We start from the raw sequence: 16,368 nt of genomic DNA, 5'->3' as shown, positions 1-16,368 counted from the left end.
GAATTCCAGATTCTAAGTGGCTGTAAATGTATCAATAGTTGCTGAGTTGTGACCCGATACCCAATGTTGTTTTCTTAATTGTTGGACCCATTCACAGTGAATGTCCTGTTCCCAGGTGATGGACAATGAATGTGTGTCCAATGCCAGAGTCCCGAGAGGGCAAATACTCTTTGGGAGCAGGAAGCAGCGACTGCCTCTGACAGTGTCCCTCTGCTCACCCCTGGCAGGGGGCATTTGGCCATTGCTGCTTCAGCCCCTTAATGAATGCAGGCAGGGGAAGTCATGTTTTCTGCTCAGTCCACTAGGTGCAGCTTAATTGAACTGCCCGGGAGTAAATACGTAATTCCACAGATCCTACACCAGGGAGAAAAGCCATGTTGTCATATCATTAACAAGCTTCACCTAAATCATGTACGTCAGTGACTCTTCTTTGCCTGGAAGAGGCAGAGAAGCACATCTTCAAACCAACATCTGGCCACCTGAGTGCATCCTGTCTCAGTGGCATTCCAGGACCACAATGCAATAGTCTATCATTTGGATGACATGGTTAGTATAGTGGTTAGTATAACACTGCTCCAGTGCCAACCACCTGGGCTCAAATCTGCCGCTGTCTGAAAGGAGTTTGTATGTTCTCCCTGTACCCTCATGGGTTTCCTCCGGGTGTTCCGGTTTTCTCCAACGTTCTAAAGATGGAAGGGGTTGGCACTTTATTCGTAGGTTAGTGGGACTATTCCCTGAAGAATGAGGGGAGATTTGATAGAGGTATGCAAGGTTATGATGGGTGTAGATAAATGCAAGTAAGCATTCTCCACTGAGGTTAGGTGAGATACAAACCAGAGGACCTGGTTTAAGGTTTAGCGGGAGCATTAGGGGAATTTCTTCAAACAGATAGCGCTGGGAGCGTGGAATGAACTGCCAGCTGAAGTGATAATTAGGGGCTTAATTTTAACACGCAAAAAATTGAACAGGCGCATTGATGGGAGGGATGTGGAATGTGTTCAAGTCAGTGGGTCCAGGCAGAATAAGAATTCGACACAGACTCGAAGGGCCTGATTTCTGTCGCATGATGTCATATGGGAGTGTAGAGCTCGTAGGCCGCAGGAGCCTCTAACGGAACTGCATCTCTAAATTGAACTAAAATTAATGAAATCATTGTGGGAGTGGCTCATGGTCAAACACAGGGAGTGAAGCCTTCTCCAGATGATCACCTGCCATCCTCCTCCAGTTCCAGTAGATTTCCTCCATGTTCTGAGAAGACCGACAGGAGAAGCTAAGCCACGGAACTCTGGTGTAAGCAGAAGTAAGCACTTCTCAGGTTCCTTTTGTTGTCACTTCATAATCCATTAAAACCTTTGCCTGCCGTAAGGCAAGCAACGAGTCGCCATGAGCGTTGCCCAGTGCCCCAACCATAGGGGGAAAGTCGAGCAAAAGGGAGTCCCTCATCAGAGCTTCCGATCGAAGTTCTGCACATCCTGTCGTGAATGGTGATTACTATCAATTCATTAATTAGAGAAGGCTCCACACGCATGCTGCATCTTCCCTGACGGCAAGGCACAGCATGCGGATACAAAAAATCCAGCTGCATGGTTTGTAAACACCTTCCACTGTAGAAGGACGAGGGAAGTGGGAACTGAAGAAGAGCAGGAGTGACCACACTTTCAGCATTTTACCAAGGCACGTCCTTCTGCACGCTTGTCGCATTAGCAGCCTCAGGTAGAACACGTGGCTGTCTGCGGATCGAGAACTTGTCTTTTTCTCACTTTCTTTGTCTTTCTCTGTCTTCTTTCCCCATCTCTGTTTCCAAGCCCTCTTATTGTATTCTGGTGAGTTTGTGCTGAATCTCTGCAAGTTGCCCTCATTGGTTGTGTTGATGAGTGCTCTGCGTTTGAACTGCATGCAGTTATTTTTCAAAAGTTACTAAAACGGGAACAGCTATTGAACCTCTGTGCCCGGGGAGTGAGGGGCAGGTTGGGAGAAGGTGGATTGCTACCATTAAAGCAGACTAACTTCCCAAGTGTACAGCTAAATTATTGCAATGGATGTTGGTGCAATAAAATGACCTAACGGTTTGGTGGAGACAGGTCAGTGGAGCTAATTACTCTCCTCCTATTCCTTGTAATAACTGTGTGCTAACATTTATAGCTAAAGTTTCCATCAATCAGAAAGGTGAGCTAACTGACTGCAGGTCCAAAACGTCGGACTTCCTATGAACGCTGTGTGACTTGCTGACCTTCTCTAGCACGTTTGTGTACAGGTGGCTCCCCGACCTACGACCTATGTGACTTAGGACCATCCATACACAAGACCTTTTTAAAAATAAATTTAAAAAAAAAGTGTAAATATAAAAATTATGCTTTTGGGGTGAAATTAGGGGCCTAGCCATGGAAAATAGCGCCTTTGACAGGGGCAGCCAACCTCTCGTGAGAGCTGGCCTCAGTGGCCGCCAGGTTGTATTTGACGAACCTTAAAACGGATACAGTGAATTTCCGACTTACGTCCATTTCGAGATACGACCGGGCGGTCAGAATGGAACTCGGTCGTAAGTCGGGGACTACCTGTATTGCACTTGAGCCTAGTGCCTGCAGACCTTCTCGTTCCATTCCACTAAGTGAATTAAAGAGCTCTTTGAAAGAGCTGGCAGTGATTTGATGGACTGATTGATCATCTCCATAATGTATGATCCTGCGACTCCAATTTAACAGATAATTCCCATTGGCTTGAGAGAAGCTTTGAAACGTGCATCACAAATGCTTTGATGAATGATCCCGGGCTCTGAATAAAAATTCAAATTTTCGTCGTTAATTCCCTCATTCTCGGCATTGCAGGTATGATCATCTACAATGGCCAAAGGAAAACCACTGGAGCAGATTTCATCTCCTTTACGTTAGTGGGAGGCCGACCTGAATTCAGGTGAGGAACAAAGATTTGGGCTCAATCTCGATATCCATCAATTATCTTGAATGTTAAAACCTTGCGTGAAGTGAAGTACAGATTTGTAGGAATGTGTCTTAAATCCTAAAGAAAATCAGAGGCTTAAATGGCCAGAGATGGTATTATTGTTCATGAATACAATAAACCTGTGAGGGTCCTCCCCAGCCTCTCCACTACACTTCCATGTTTCACCAATGGCCTTGAAGAATGAACTTGAACTCCACTTTTGCTCTGGCTTTCCACAGTCATTCAGACTGCATGCAGCCTTCCTTCGACAGATTTCAGTAAACTGCCACAGACTCTTCCAAGTGTTCTGTTGGGTCGACCAGCCTTAAAATCGGCCCTCACTCACAGAGTCCCAGCTCCTCTGCTCTGCTCAGTTTAAACCAATGGAAAATACATCAGGCTCCTTCTGGGAATGAGAGGATTATTCCATCAAGAGAGGCTGAACAGGTTAGATCTGTATTCCATGGATTTTAGAAGAATGAGGGACGACCTTATTCAAACATCCAAGATTCTAAGGGGGCTTGACAGGATAGACGTTGGGATGGTTTAAAATTCAAGCGTGTTGTCACGTGCACTGAGGTACAGTAAGTTTGTTTGTCAGCAGTCCAATGAGCTTCCATGTAAGCCTCCAAGTTGATGCAATCACAAAAAAGGCTCACCAGCGGCTATACTTTGTGAGGTGCCTGAGGAGATTCAGTATGTCCCCGAAAACTCTTAAAAACTTCTGCAGGTGTGCTGTGGAGAGCATCCTGGCAGGCTGCATCACTGTCTGGTATGAAGGTGCTAACTCTCAGGACAAGAATAAACTTCACAGGGTTGTTAATTCAGCCTGCAACATCACAGGCGCCAGACTTCACTCCATCAAGGACATCGACATGAGAGGCGGTGTCTTGAAAAAGCAGCCTCTATCCTCAAAGACCCCCACCACCCAGGGCAGGTCCTCTTCACTCTGCTACCATCGGGGAAAGAGATTCAGGAGCCTAAAGGCGAGCACCCAGCGGCACAAGGACAGCTTCTTCCCCACCGCCATCAGATTGCTGAATGATCAATGAACCCAGACCCTGCCTTACTTTTCATGCACTGTTATTTTTATATTTTATAGTAATGTTGTAAGATGGTTATAATATGAATATTTCTACTAGGACGCTGCCACAAACACCGAATTTAATGACTTGTTCGTGACAATAAATTCTGATTCTGAGTTAACCCATACAAAATACAAAAGTAATTATGCGGCACAGATCAAATTTAAATTTAGTTTTTAAAAAAAGAATTAGACGTACTGCCCGGTAACAGGCCCTTCTGGCCCACAAGCCCGTACCACCCAATTACACCCAATTGACCTTCAACCCCCGGTATATTTTGAACAGTGGGAGAAAACTGGAGCCCCCAGAGGAAAGCTCATGCAGACACGGGGAGAATATACAAACAGCGGCAGATTTGAACCCTCGTTGCTGGAGCTGTAACAGTGTTTCACTAACCAGGCCTCCCAAGCAACAGAGGGAGATCAGTCAGAACACACCAAAGGCAACATTATTGCACTTGTGCAAGTTTTGTTCAGGAGCTGCATAACATAAGCAAAGAAATGGGGCTTAAATCTGGTGACTGCACGATCTCGCTCTTGTGAGTCTTCCCGACCTGGTCTGGGTGGGGTGATTCAATTTGCTGGCTGCTTTCCCGGAGCAGTGGGAAGTGCAGATGGAAGGGAGTTGGGGTTACATGGCAATCTGAGCTGCATTCACAACTCTGCAGTTTCTCACAGTCTCAGGCAGTGCAATTCCCATCCCACACAACGAGGCATCCTGACAGGATGGTTTCAACACTGCAGTTCTAAGAATGAGGCCTTTCAAAAGGAGATGTAGCCACAAAGTAAACAGCTGCTTTTTCAAACTGAGGAGTGTAGATATACCTGAGGAGTGTAGATATGCCTCTCTCGGAGGGCAGCAAATCTCTGGAATTGTCTGCTGTAAGGATGATGGAGGCTGGATCATTGGATATATTTAAAGAGGAGAAATATAAAGATTTGGAAGATAAAGAAATTGAATGTTGTGGAGAACTGGCACAGAAGAGGAATGAGTCCAGCCAAGATCATAGTGAATAGTGAGGCAGGCTTTACAGGCTTCTGTCTCCTTATGGGTGATGCTCCCTTGTGAATATTTGGAGGTCGTAATGTTCCTCTGTATTGAAATGAACTCACAATGGGTTCATGGTAATTATGCACGCCCATGAGACATTTACCTTTTGTGAAACTTTGCCGTTCATTTTGTGTACTTCTCACCAGGGTCGGTGCCAAAGCAAGTCTTAGCGGGGGGCATGGGGGGGTGGGGTGGGGGGATGTCACAATCTGATGCTCGAAAACCCATTCAGTGGGAGGAGTTGAGGGGGGATGCCTATCTGCCTTCCACGAACCTCCTCTGTGCAGTGGCTGCGCCACTATCCCTCCGACAAAGTTGATAAATGTGCCGTGTATATTGCGTGGAGACACTAGACCCTAGCAACTCTAGATGCCAGTGATGCTTGGCTGCGGGTGGGGAGTTTGGAGGAGGGGGGCGATGGCTGTGAGTGAGTGGGAGGAGTTGCAATACCTCGTTTGAATGAGCAGTGCCCCCTCCTTGGCGCTGACCTTGCTTCCCGCTCCCATTCACTGTCTCTGATCTTTACATATGCTCAGTTTTCTAATGCATCTGCTTCCTCCAAAGGTTTGACGTGGGATCTGGCATGGCCACCATTCGCTACCCGAACCCTATCTCTCTGGGGGAGTACCACACGGTGGTGTTGTATCGGAACTTAACTCAGGGCTCCCTCTTCGTTGACAACAACCCCCCTGTAAATGGCAGTTCTCAGGTAAGAAATGGAAATGGTGTTGGAGGGTGAGTTTTGGTTTGGTGCCCTCAGTGGGTGATGAGGTCCCTCTGTGTTTGAGTGATACATTCATTAAGGGGAATGGGGAGAGGGCAACATGGCACATTCAGCCCTCATGAGTCTGGAACCTCTGTGTTCAAGGCAGTTCAGAGTGGTGGATGAGACTGGCATCACTGCAAGATCTTTCTTTCCAGTGTGACATTATCCTCGTGTCCTGTTTGCCTGCCCAGGCACAATTCAATGGAGTTGCGGATGTCCAGGCCACAGTAGCGTAGCAGTTAGCACCACGCTATTTCCAGCGCTGGCGATCTGGTTCTGAATCTTCCACTGTCAGTGTCTGCGTGGATTTCCTCCAGTTGCTCTGGGTTCCTCCCTCATTCCAAGGACATGGGGTCAGATGGGTAATTAGTCACCATTAGATACCACGTGGTAGCTCTGAATTAAATTAAGTTAAATGACATCCTCAACCAGCATCACGTAAAGCAAACTAGCAGGGAATGTTCTGTCAAAATTATAGTGAAGTGCACTTCAGTGGACGCTGAGTTATCTTGTAATTTGTGACGGTTTATTAGCACAATTCCTTCCTTTTTGGGGAGAGAGTAGGCACAGACTTTGTTGAACACCTCTGCTCTGTCAGCCACAGTAGTATGGCCACCCACTTCAATACCTCATCCCTTTTCTTTCTCCTCCCAGATGCCTTCTTTTTTTTTGTTGCTTCTATCTTGAAGAAAGGCTCAGGCCCGAAACATTGGTATTATATCTTCACCTGTTATGGACACTGTGAGACTGATCGGGATCTTCCAGCATTTCTGTGTGTCTTACAACAATCAAAGTGTCTGCAGACTTCTGTTTTTCATTTTAGTCATAAAGCCAGTTTCCCCTCCCTGAGCAATGTCCAAGTGCTTTTCTGTCTGTTGCGTTTCAATGTGGGAAATCCTGCAGGCCAGTCCACAACTACATACAATGATCTGTTTTTGAGAGGAGGTTGAATGGTGGATGTTAACCCAGTAAATGCAGAATCCTTTTATATATTGTGAGGAGTGGATAGGGCACATCTGAGAGGTTGCCCACAACAAGCCCAGGTCAAAACCTGGGCTATATTAAATGCTCAGGTTTCACTTGAAGCTTGGACCCAACACCCTCCCCAAGTTGCTTACTTCTAGTGCTCCCCAAATCAATATCCTCCAGCACTTTTGTGCGCTGTCCACACCCCTTATGTTTACTCCAAAAAAAATCCTTCCTCCTTGTTATTGTCCACCACACCACCAGTGTGAAATACACGGTTCCACCTGCAGTCACCTCACTGTGACCTCTTTAACCCTGCCACTGCCTCTAATGTGTCAGACTGCCGGGCATACATACTGTCCTAGACAAGCAGTCGTTCCCTCCATCCCACCTGGGGAGAGCTGACCCCCATGGTCTCCAACTCATACCCCAGACCCCAGTCTTTTTCCCCATCACCTTTCTGAATCTAAAAACCCACCAAAATGCTGGAGGAACTCGGCCAGTCTCACAGCGACCTTAGGAGGTAAAGATATGTTATTGATGTTTCGGGCCTGAGCCTTCTTCAAGGAATAAGCAAAGAACTTGAAGGTGTCAGAATACAGACTAAAGCATGGGAGAGGCTGTAGTCCAGACCAGCACAAGGTGTTAATTGGATATGATAAGGTGAAAATTGGTTTTGGTTCTGTGAAAGGAGACAGAGGGGAAAGTGAAGACAGACAGAGCTGGGGGGAAAAGGTGACAGGGGGAAGAGAGGGTGTTTAACAGAGAAGTCGGTTAATGCCATCTGGTTTTAGGATGCCCAGGCAGAAGATAAGGTGGTGTTCCTCCAAATACTTCTCCCGCAGCCAGTCTTCTGTCTTTATTCTGATGCCTTTCTGTCTTTCAAGAAGGGCTCAGGCTCAAAATGTCAACAATCTATCTTTACCTCCTGTGGATGCTGCAAGACAGGCTGATCTCCTCCAGCATTCCTGTGTGTTTTTACTACAATCATAATGGCTGCAGATGTCCGTGTTCCTCTGCATTCTGAAGATGAACCAGTCTCCATAACCTCACTGTTACCTGAGCCAAAGATGATCTGACATTACCGTTGATTGTCATCCCTCATGCCTCAGTTCACCTGCCACTCAAAGCCCCTCATCATGGCTTCTGCCTCTTCTAGCCTTGACTATTCCCATCAACCTGGTGCATGATTTAAGCCCTATTCATTCATCGCTATTAGACCTATTCACCACCTTCCAAGCACCACCTCCTTTCCATTCTCATCCCTGTTCCCTCTGAATCTTCAGCCTGGCCTCCCTTTTTTATCTGAATCTGCTCCCACATGACGAATCTCCAGCAAATATTTTCTTCTCCTCTGCTAGCTTTGTGAATATTCCCATATCCGACCTCTCCACCACTGAGGCAGTAACTCCACCTCCTGTTACCGCAGTGTGGCCCATCTCTCATGCCTTCTCATGGAGTCATCTCATGTTAACTAGCCCCTCAAGTTTACAACACTAAATTATTAATTTCATAATAAATCGTGAAAAATACTGCAGAAATTAGAGTGTAAAGCTGCAGATTTTGCGGTCTTCGTGATTCAGAGGTGATTACATTGCAGCTTCGCTGCCACCAGTGTTGAGACTCAGTACCTACCTCTGGTTCACAGATGAAGGCCTGGGTTTAAATTTTAAATGTTTTAATTTAGACATACAGCACGGTAACAGGCCCTTTCAGCCCACGAGCCCGTGGCGCCCAATTACTCCCAGTTGACCTCCAACCCCAGTATGTTTTTGAACAGTGGGAGAAATCCAGAGTATATGAAGGAAACACATGCAGACACGGGAAGAACAAACCAACTCCTTACAGACAGCGCCAGCCTCGATCCCTTATCGCTGATGCGATAAAAAGGCTGTACTGGCCACTATGCTAACCGAGCCGCCCTTTTTAGGTGTGGTAGACCATTCTAAGAAATGGGCTCAAGCCTCTTCACACAACTGATTGGCACGAGGTGTTTGTGGACAGACTCCTTCATCTTTGTGAAATCCACCACAATTCTGGAGAAACCCTGCCTCCATTGTGTGATGCTGAGTTTCTCCAACATTTTTCTCTATTACTCTCAACTCCCAGACCTCTTGTTTAATTCCATCCATTTGTGAACACTGCTGCTTCTGATTTGAAGGTGAATTGGCCTCAATCTCTCCGACGCAACAAGATCTCATCCAGGAAATGGAAAAAAGCCCGACTGGTGCCATGGTGGGAGAGTTAGGAGGCAGGGAAACATACGTTGGAGTGGATCTGAGTTACTCCACTACTCAGGACAATATGCATGAATGACTTGAAATCTTTGCAAAATTACAGGAAGGATGTGGAAGCTATGGAGAGGGGGCAGAGGAGATTTACCAGGCTGTTTCCTGGATTGAAAAAAGTCATGAGGAACGGTTAACAGATCTCAGGCTTTTCTCTTTGGAGTGAAGGATGAGAGGTGATTTAATAGAGGGCTACAAGATTTTGAGAGGCATAGATAAGGTGGACAGCCAGTGCCCCCTTCTCTCCAGAGTGAGATTTGCAAACCACAGAGGCCATCTGTACAAGGTGAGGGGAGAAAAGTTTAAATGAGACGTCAGGGTTAAGTTTTTTTAGTCAGGAAATGAGGGGAAAATCACCTTGGAAATAAGCCATTCACAAAAGCAAATGGATCTAATCACATTTACCTTCTCTGTTTGGTATCTCCTGTTCCCCTTCTCTGAAACCACCTCTCCAGTTGATCATACAGAGTTTATTCCTACCTCTCCCTCACCCCAAAGGAGAGAAGTGAATTTCACCTCCTCACAACTCCCAGGGAAGCTATTTCCCAACCGGTCTCCTCCTGTTCATTCTATATTCCTTATCATTTTTTCTGCACAATTCAATCCCTAGAAATTTCTCACAATACTTCAGACACACTGCCTGAGATAAAGAACAGGTCTGCCGTACAAGTCTAGCCTATACATGACTCCAGAACCCACCAACATGGTTGTTTCATAACTGCTGCCAGAATCCATGGGCAATTGAGGAAAAACGATGATTCCTGGTGTTAATGTGACATAAAATTAACCCCATTGAAATAATATTATTTTTTGATGGCAGGGGAATTTCCGAGGCTTGGATTTGAATGAAGAGCTGTACATCGGTGGCTATCCTAACTTTGATAACATTTCTAAAGTAACTGGAAGTAACAGCGGATTTATGGGTAAGGGGGACATTCACAAGTTTACAAATCTAATCAAAGTCTCCTGATTCACTCCATCTGTTGGAACAACGGGCAAAGCTAATCTTGCAAGACTCATGATAAAAAAGAACTAAATTTGGGTGGCACGGTTGGCGTAGCGGTTAGTGCAACGCCTTTACAGCACCAGCGATCAGGACTTGGGATTGAATCCCGTGCTGTCTGTAAGGAGTTTGTGCATTCTCTCCGTGCCTATGTGAGTTTTCCCTGGGGGTTCTGGTTTCCTCCCAACATTCAAAACGTATCAGGGTGTAGGTTAATTGGGCGGCATGGACTTGTGGGCTGAAATGACCCTTTACCATGCTGAATGTCTAAATTTTAAAAATGAAATGTGAGGCTTGGCAGTCAGTGGGAAAGAACCGTGCCCACTCCCGTGCTTCATATCCAAGCCATCAGATGCATGGTGAGGCTGTGATTGTAGTGAAAGTACAGAAATGCTGGAGGAGCTCAACGGGTCTCCCAGTGTCCATCGGGGGTAAGAGATTTATTACCGACATTTCAGGCCTGAGCCTTTTTTCAAGGTCTGAGTAAATAGCAGGCAGGAGCCTGAATATAAAGGCTGGGGGAAGGAGGAGCACAGGCCAACAGGCAGAAGGTGATCATTGAACATGAATAGGAGGGGAGGTGAGAATCGATCAGGGGGAGGATATAGCTCTGTGAATGAAGAGAGAGTGGAAAGAAGATAGAAAAGTAGGGGAAGGGGTTTAACAGAAACCAGAGAAGGTGATGTTGGGCAGCACAGTTAGCATAGCGGTTAGAGCAATGCCTTTACAACACCAGCGATCAGGACCGGACCTGGGTTCGAATCCTACACTATGTTCCCAGGGGGCTCCGGTTTCCTCCAACCATTCAACGTACCAGGGTTGTAGGTTAATTGGTGTAAATTGGGCAGCATGGACTCGTGTGCCGAAATGGCCTATATTGCTACATTTTAAAAAAATAATTTAATGGCATCTGGTTAGAGGATATATGAGAAAGTTCCTTCAATTTGCATGTGGTCTCAGTCTGTCAGCCCATGAGACCATGGGCAGAGGGGAGGAGTCACGTGATGGAGTAGTGGCCGGTCAGGGAACTCCAGCCCTCTCCGGAAAAGTTTAAAAAAAATACACAAAACACAAAGGCACAAGCATAAAAATCAAAAAAAAGTGAAAGTAAAGGTGGGAAGAAAATGGCAGCGAAGAAAGAAAAGTCGAAAGCAACGGGAAGAAGAGAAGAAGAAAGAATGTCAGAAGAAGAAGGTGAAGGCCTTACCTGTCCGAGGAGGCCCGCCGCAGAGAGAAGCCTGCTCTCTAAGGTCAGTTGAAGTCCCGAGCTTGGGACTACAAAAATGGCTCGCGGAGCCAAGTAAAAGTGCGCAACCGCGCATGCGCGAGGAGTCGCGCATGCACTAGTCGCATGAAAAAAAAACACTGACGGGAGGGGGGACCAGCTGAGGCTCGATCTCCACACCTGAGAATGACAGCTGCAACACAACAACAGGAAGAGAACATAGAAAATAAAGAGAACAAGAAAGAAGTGAGTAAAAAGAAAACAAGGAAACAACAGATGACCAACCCAGAGGAAGAAGAACATAGAGAAATGGAAGAAGAAGGGAAAGGCAAGACAATTGATTTTTTTTTAAAGAATATATGGAATCAGTAAAAGAATGGCAATTACAAGAATTTAGTGAAATAAAAAGAAGAATTAAAAGTGCAGAAGAAAAAATGAATAGATTAGAGATGGTCATGTCATATATAGGAAAAAGAGTGGACAAGGTGGAAGAACGAGAAACAGCCGTAGAAATGGAAGTAGAGGACTTAAAAAAGAAATTAGAAGAATCTAATAAAAAAGTTAAAGAGACACAAGAGCTGTTAGCTCAGAAGATAGATATAATGGAAAATTATAATAGAAGAAATAATATAAAGTTAGTGGGCATTAAGGAAGATGAAGAAGGCAAGAATATGAGAGAATTTATAAAAGATTGGATCCCCAGGATCTTAGGATGTCCAGAACTACAGCATGAAATGGAAATAGAAAGGGCACATAGAGCATTGGCCTTTAAACCACAACCACAACAAAAGCCAAGATCTATTTTAGTAAAATTCTTAAGATATACAACAAGAGAAAATATATTGGAGAAAGCAATGAAGAAAATAAGAGAAGATAAAAAGCCACTGGAATACAAAGGTCAAAAAAAAATTTTCTAACCAGACATAAGTTTTGAACTCCTGAAGAAGAGAAAGGAGTTTAATACAGCAAAAACGATCCTATGGAAAAAAGGAGATAAATTTATGCTAAAGTACCCAGCGGTACTTAAAATAGTTATTCCGGGGCAGCAAAACAGACTATTCTCGGATCCGGAGGAAGCACGAAAATTTGCAGAACAACTACAAAACAGGCAGAGAGATGAAGACATGTAACGAGAGTAAAAATTACCACGAACTATATGTATGTGTGTATATGGGTATGTGTATATATATATATATATATATATATATATATGTGTGTGTGTGTGTGTGTGTGTGTGTGTATGTATATATGTGTGTACATGAATGTATCCGTATTTAAAGGAAAATATTTAGAGTATAGATAAGAATTAATAAGGGAATGAAAGGGAAGAGAGGAAGTAAGGAGGGAATTAAGAGAGTGACCTTTGTTATATATGAAAATTGAAATCTTTTCTGGCGGGGCTGGGTGGGGAGGAGTTACAGTCACTACGAAATCAGTTGACGCTTGCGAGTGAATTCGCAAATCCAAATGGAGAGGGAAGATGTGGTTGCCCGACAAGGGATAAAGGGCAACTCAGGAAGGGGAGGGGATAGTGGGGTTAAAGAAATTTTAGATAGGAGAATAAGGGAAATGTTTGATGTTTTAGAAATGTTGTCTTATAAAGTGCTCAAAACAAGAAAGCAGAAATGGATAAGAAGGAAAGGTGATGATGAGGAAACGGAAAGGAAAGATAAACAAAGTATGAAGTGGCTGTGTTGAACTATATGACTTTAAATATTAACGGAATACATAACCAAATCAAAAGGAAGAAACTGCTAAATTTACTGAAAAAAGAAAAAATTGATATAGCATTCGTGCAAGAAACACATTTAACTGAAATGGAGCACAAGAAATTAAAGAGAGATTGGGAAGGACATGTAACAGCAGCGTCATATAATTCAAAAGCTAGAGGAGTAGCTATATTAATCAGTAAAAATGTACCAATTAAAATAGAAGAGGAAATAATAGATCCAGCAGGGAGATATGTAATGATAAAATGTCAGATATATTCGGAGTTTTGGAATTTACTCAATGTATATTCACCTAACAAAGAAGATCAAAAATTTATGCAAGATTTTTTTGAAGATAGCAGACACGCAAGGGAACATACTAATAGGAGGGGATTTCAACCTTAAGTTGGATTCAAACATGGATAAAACTGGGAAAAAAAATTAACAGAAAGAACAAAGTAACCAAATTTATAATTAAATCGATGGAAGAAATGCAACTTTTGGATATATGGAGGAAACAAAACCCAAAAGAAAAGGAATATTCATATTATTCGGGTAGATATAAAACATACTCAAGAATAGACCTATTCCTGTTATCAGCTCGTATGCAAGATAGAGTAAGAAAAACCGAATATAAAGCTAGACTATTATCGGACCATTCACCCCTGATATTGACAACAGAGTTAGAGGACATGCCTCCAAGAATGTATAGATGGAGATTAAACTCCATGCTACTCAAAAGGCAGGATTTTAGAGAATTCATTGAAAGACAACTTAAAATGTACTTTGAAATAAATACGGAATCAGTGAAAGATAAGTTTATACTATGGGACCCAATGAAAGCATTCATCAGAGGGCAAATAATAAGTTATGTAACCAAGATGAAGAAGGACAACAATCAGGAAACAGAGCAGTTGGAAAGGGAAATAGTAAATATAGAAAAAGAATTAGCAATGAAGGAAGATACAACTAAAAGAAGAGAATTGGCAGATAAAAAAATAAAATATGAAACACTACAAACATATAAGGTGGAGAAGAACATAATGAAGACAAAACAGAAATATTATGAACTAGGAGAAAAAACGCACAAAATTCTAGCATGGCAGCTTAAGACGGAACAAACTAAGAGAATGGTATTGGCATCAAGGAATAAAGACAAACAAATCACATATAATCCAACGGAGATTAATGAAAACTTCAGAGAATTCTACGAACAATTATACCAAACTGAAAACGAAGGGAAAAAAGACAAAATAGATGAATTTTTAACTAAAATTGAACTACCGAAATTACAAACAGAGGAACAAAATAAATTAACAGAACCATTTGAAATAGTAGAAATACAAGATATAATAAAAAAACTACCGATAAATAAAACACCAGGAGAGGATGGATTCCCAATAGAATTCTATAAAACATTTAAAGATTTATTAATTCCTCCCCTCCTGGAAGTAATGAACCAGATTGATAAAACACAAAGCTTACCAGATTCATGCAAAACAGCAATAATTACAGTAATACCAAAGACAGGGAAAGATCCACTCGCACCAGCGTCATATAGACCAATATCTTTACTTAACACAGATTATAAGATAATAGCTCTTTTTCTTTGGCTTGGCTTCGCGGACGAAGATTTATGGAGCGGGTAAAAAGTCCACGTCAGCTGCAGGCTCGTTTGTGGCTGACAAGTCCGATGTGGGACAGGCAGACACGATTGCAGCGGTTGCAAGGGAAAATTGGTTGGTTGGGGTTGGGTGTTGGGTTTTTCCTCCTTTGCCTTTTGTCAGTGAGGTGGGCTCTGCGGTCTTCTTCAAAGGAGGTTGCTGCCCGCCAAACTGTGAGGCGCCAAGATGCACGGTTTGAGGCGTTATCAGCCCACTGGCGGTGGTCAATGTGGCAGGCACCAAGAGATTTCTTTAGGCAGTCCTTGTACCTTTTCTTTGGTGCACCTCTGTCACGGTGGCCAGTGGAGAGCTCGCCATATAACACGATCTTGGGAAGGCGATGGTCCTCCATTCTGGAGACGTGACCCATCCAGCGCAGCTGGATCTTCAGCAGCGTGGACTCGATGCTGTCGACCTCTGCCATCTCGAGTACTTCGACGTTAGGGGTGTAAGCGCTCCAATGGATGTTGAGGATGGAGCGGAGACAACGCTGGTGGAAGCGTTCTAGGAGCCATAGGTGGTGCCGGTAGAGGACCCATGATTCGGAGCCGAACAGGAGTGTGGGTATGACAACGGCTCTGTATACGCTTATCTTTGTGAGGTTTTTCAGTTGGTTGTTTTTCCAGACTCTTTTGTGTAGTCTTCCAAAGGCGCTATTTGCCTTGGCGAGTCTGTTGTCTATCTCATTGTCGATCCTTGCATCTGATGAAATGGTGCAGCCGAGATAGGTAAACTGGTTGACCGTTTTGAGTTTTGTGTGCCCGATGGAGATGTGGGGGGGCTGGTAGTCATGGTGGGGAGCTGGCTGATGGAGGACCTCAGTTTTCTTCAGGCTGACTTCCAGGCCAAACATTTTGGCAGTTTCCGCAAAGCAGGACGTCAAGCGCTGAAGAGCTGGCTCTGAATGGGCAACTAAAGCGGCATCATCTGCAAAGAGTAGTTCACGGACAAGTTTCTCTTGTGTCTTGGTGTGAGCTTGCAGGCGCCTCAGATTGAAGAGACTGCCATCCGTGCGGTACCGGATGTAAACAGCGTCTTCATTGTTGGGGTCTTTCATGGCTTGGTTCAGCATCATGCTGAAGAAGATTGAAAAGAGGGTTGGTGCGAGAACACAGCCTTGCTTCACGCCATTGTTAATGGAGAAGGGTTCAGAGAGCTCATTGCTGTATCTAACCCGACCTTGTTGGTTTTCGTGCAGTTGGATAATCATGTTGAGGAACTTTGGGGGACATCCGATGCGCTCTAGTATTTGCCAAAGCCCTTTCCTGCTCACGGTGTCGAAGGCTTTGGTGAGGTCAACAAAGGTGATGTAGAGTCCTTTGTTTTGTTCTCTGCACTTTTCTTGGAGCTGTCTGAGGGCAAAGACCATGTCAGTGGTTCCTCTGTTAGCGCGAAAGCTGCACTGTGATTCTGGGAGAATATTCTCGGCGACACTAGGTATTATTCTATTTAGTAGAATCCTAGCGAAGATTTTGCCTGCAATGGAGAGCAACGTGATTCCCCTGTAGTTTGAGCAGTCTGATTTCTCGCCTTTGTTTTTGTACAGGGTGATGATGGTGGCATCACGAAGATCCTGAGGCAGTTTACCTTGGTCCCAACAAAGCTTGAAAAACTCATGCAGTTTGGCATGCAGAGTTTTGCCACCAGCCTTCCAGACTTCTGGGGGGATTCCATC

The 16,368-nt window shown here is 44.3% G+C and overlaps 1 protein-coding gene across 7 annotated transcripts in view; it reads left to right on the top strand.

The window, feature by feature from the left end:
* The window catches only part of hspg2 (heparan sulfate proteoglycan 2), a 556,383-nt gene that overhangs the window by 487,016 nt on the left and 52,999 nt on the right, over positions 1 to 16,368 (top strand). For all 7 annotated transcript variants that reach the window (XM_069919165.1, XM_069919159.1, XM_069919161.1 and 4 more), the window contains 3 exons: positions 2,826 to 2,910; positions 5,637 to 5,781; positions 9,913 to 10,015. In XM_069919165.1, the coding sequence (XP_069775266.1) occupies positions 2,826 to 2,910; positions 5,637 to 5,781; positions 9,913 to 10,015 (333 nt within the window). The remainder of the gene's footprint in view (positions 1 to 2,825; positions 2,911 to 5,636; positions 5,782 to 9,912; positions 10,016 to 16,368) is intronic.

The sequence above is a fragment of the Narcine bancroftii genome, chromosome 2, assembly GCF_036971445.1.
Source record: "Narcine bancroftii isolate sNarBan1 chromosome 2, sNarBan1.hap1, whole genome shotgun sequence".
NCBI lineage: Eukaryota > Metazoa > Chordata > Chondrichthyes > Torpediniformes > Narcinidae > Narcine > Narcine bancroftii.
Note: the sequence above shows the minus strand (reverse complement) of the source record. Positions and strands in the feature narration are given on the sequence as shown.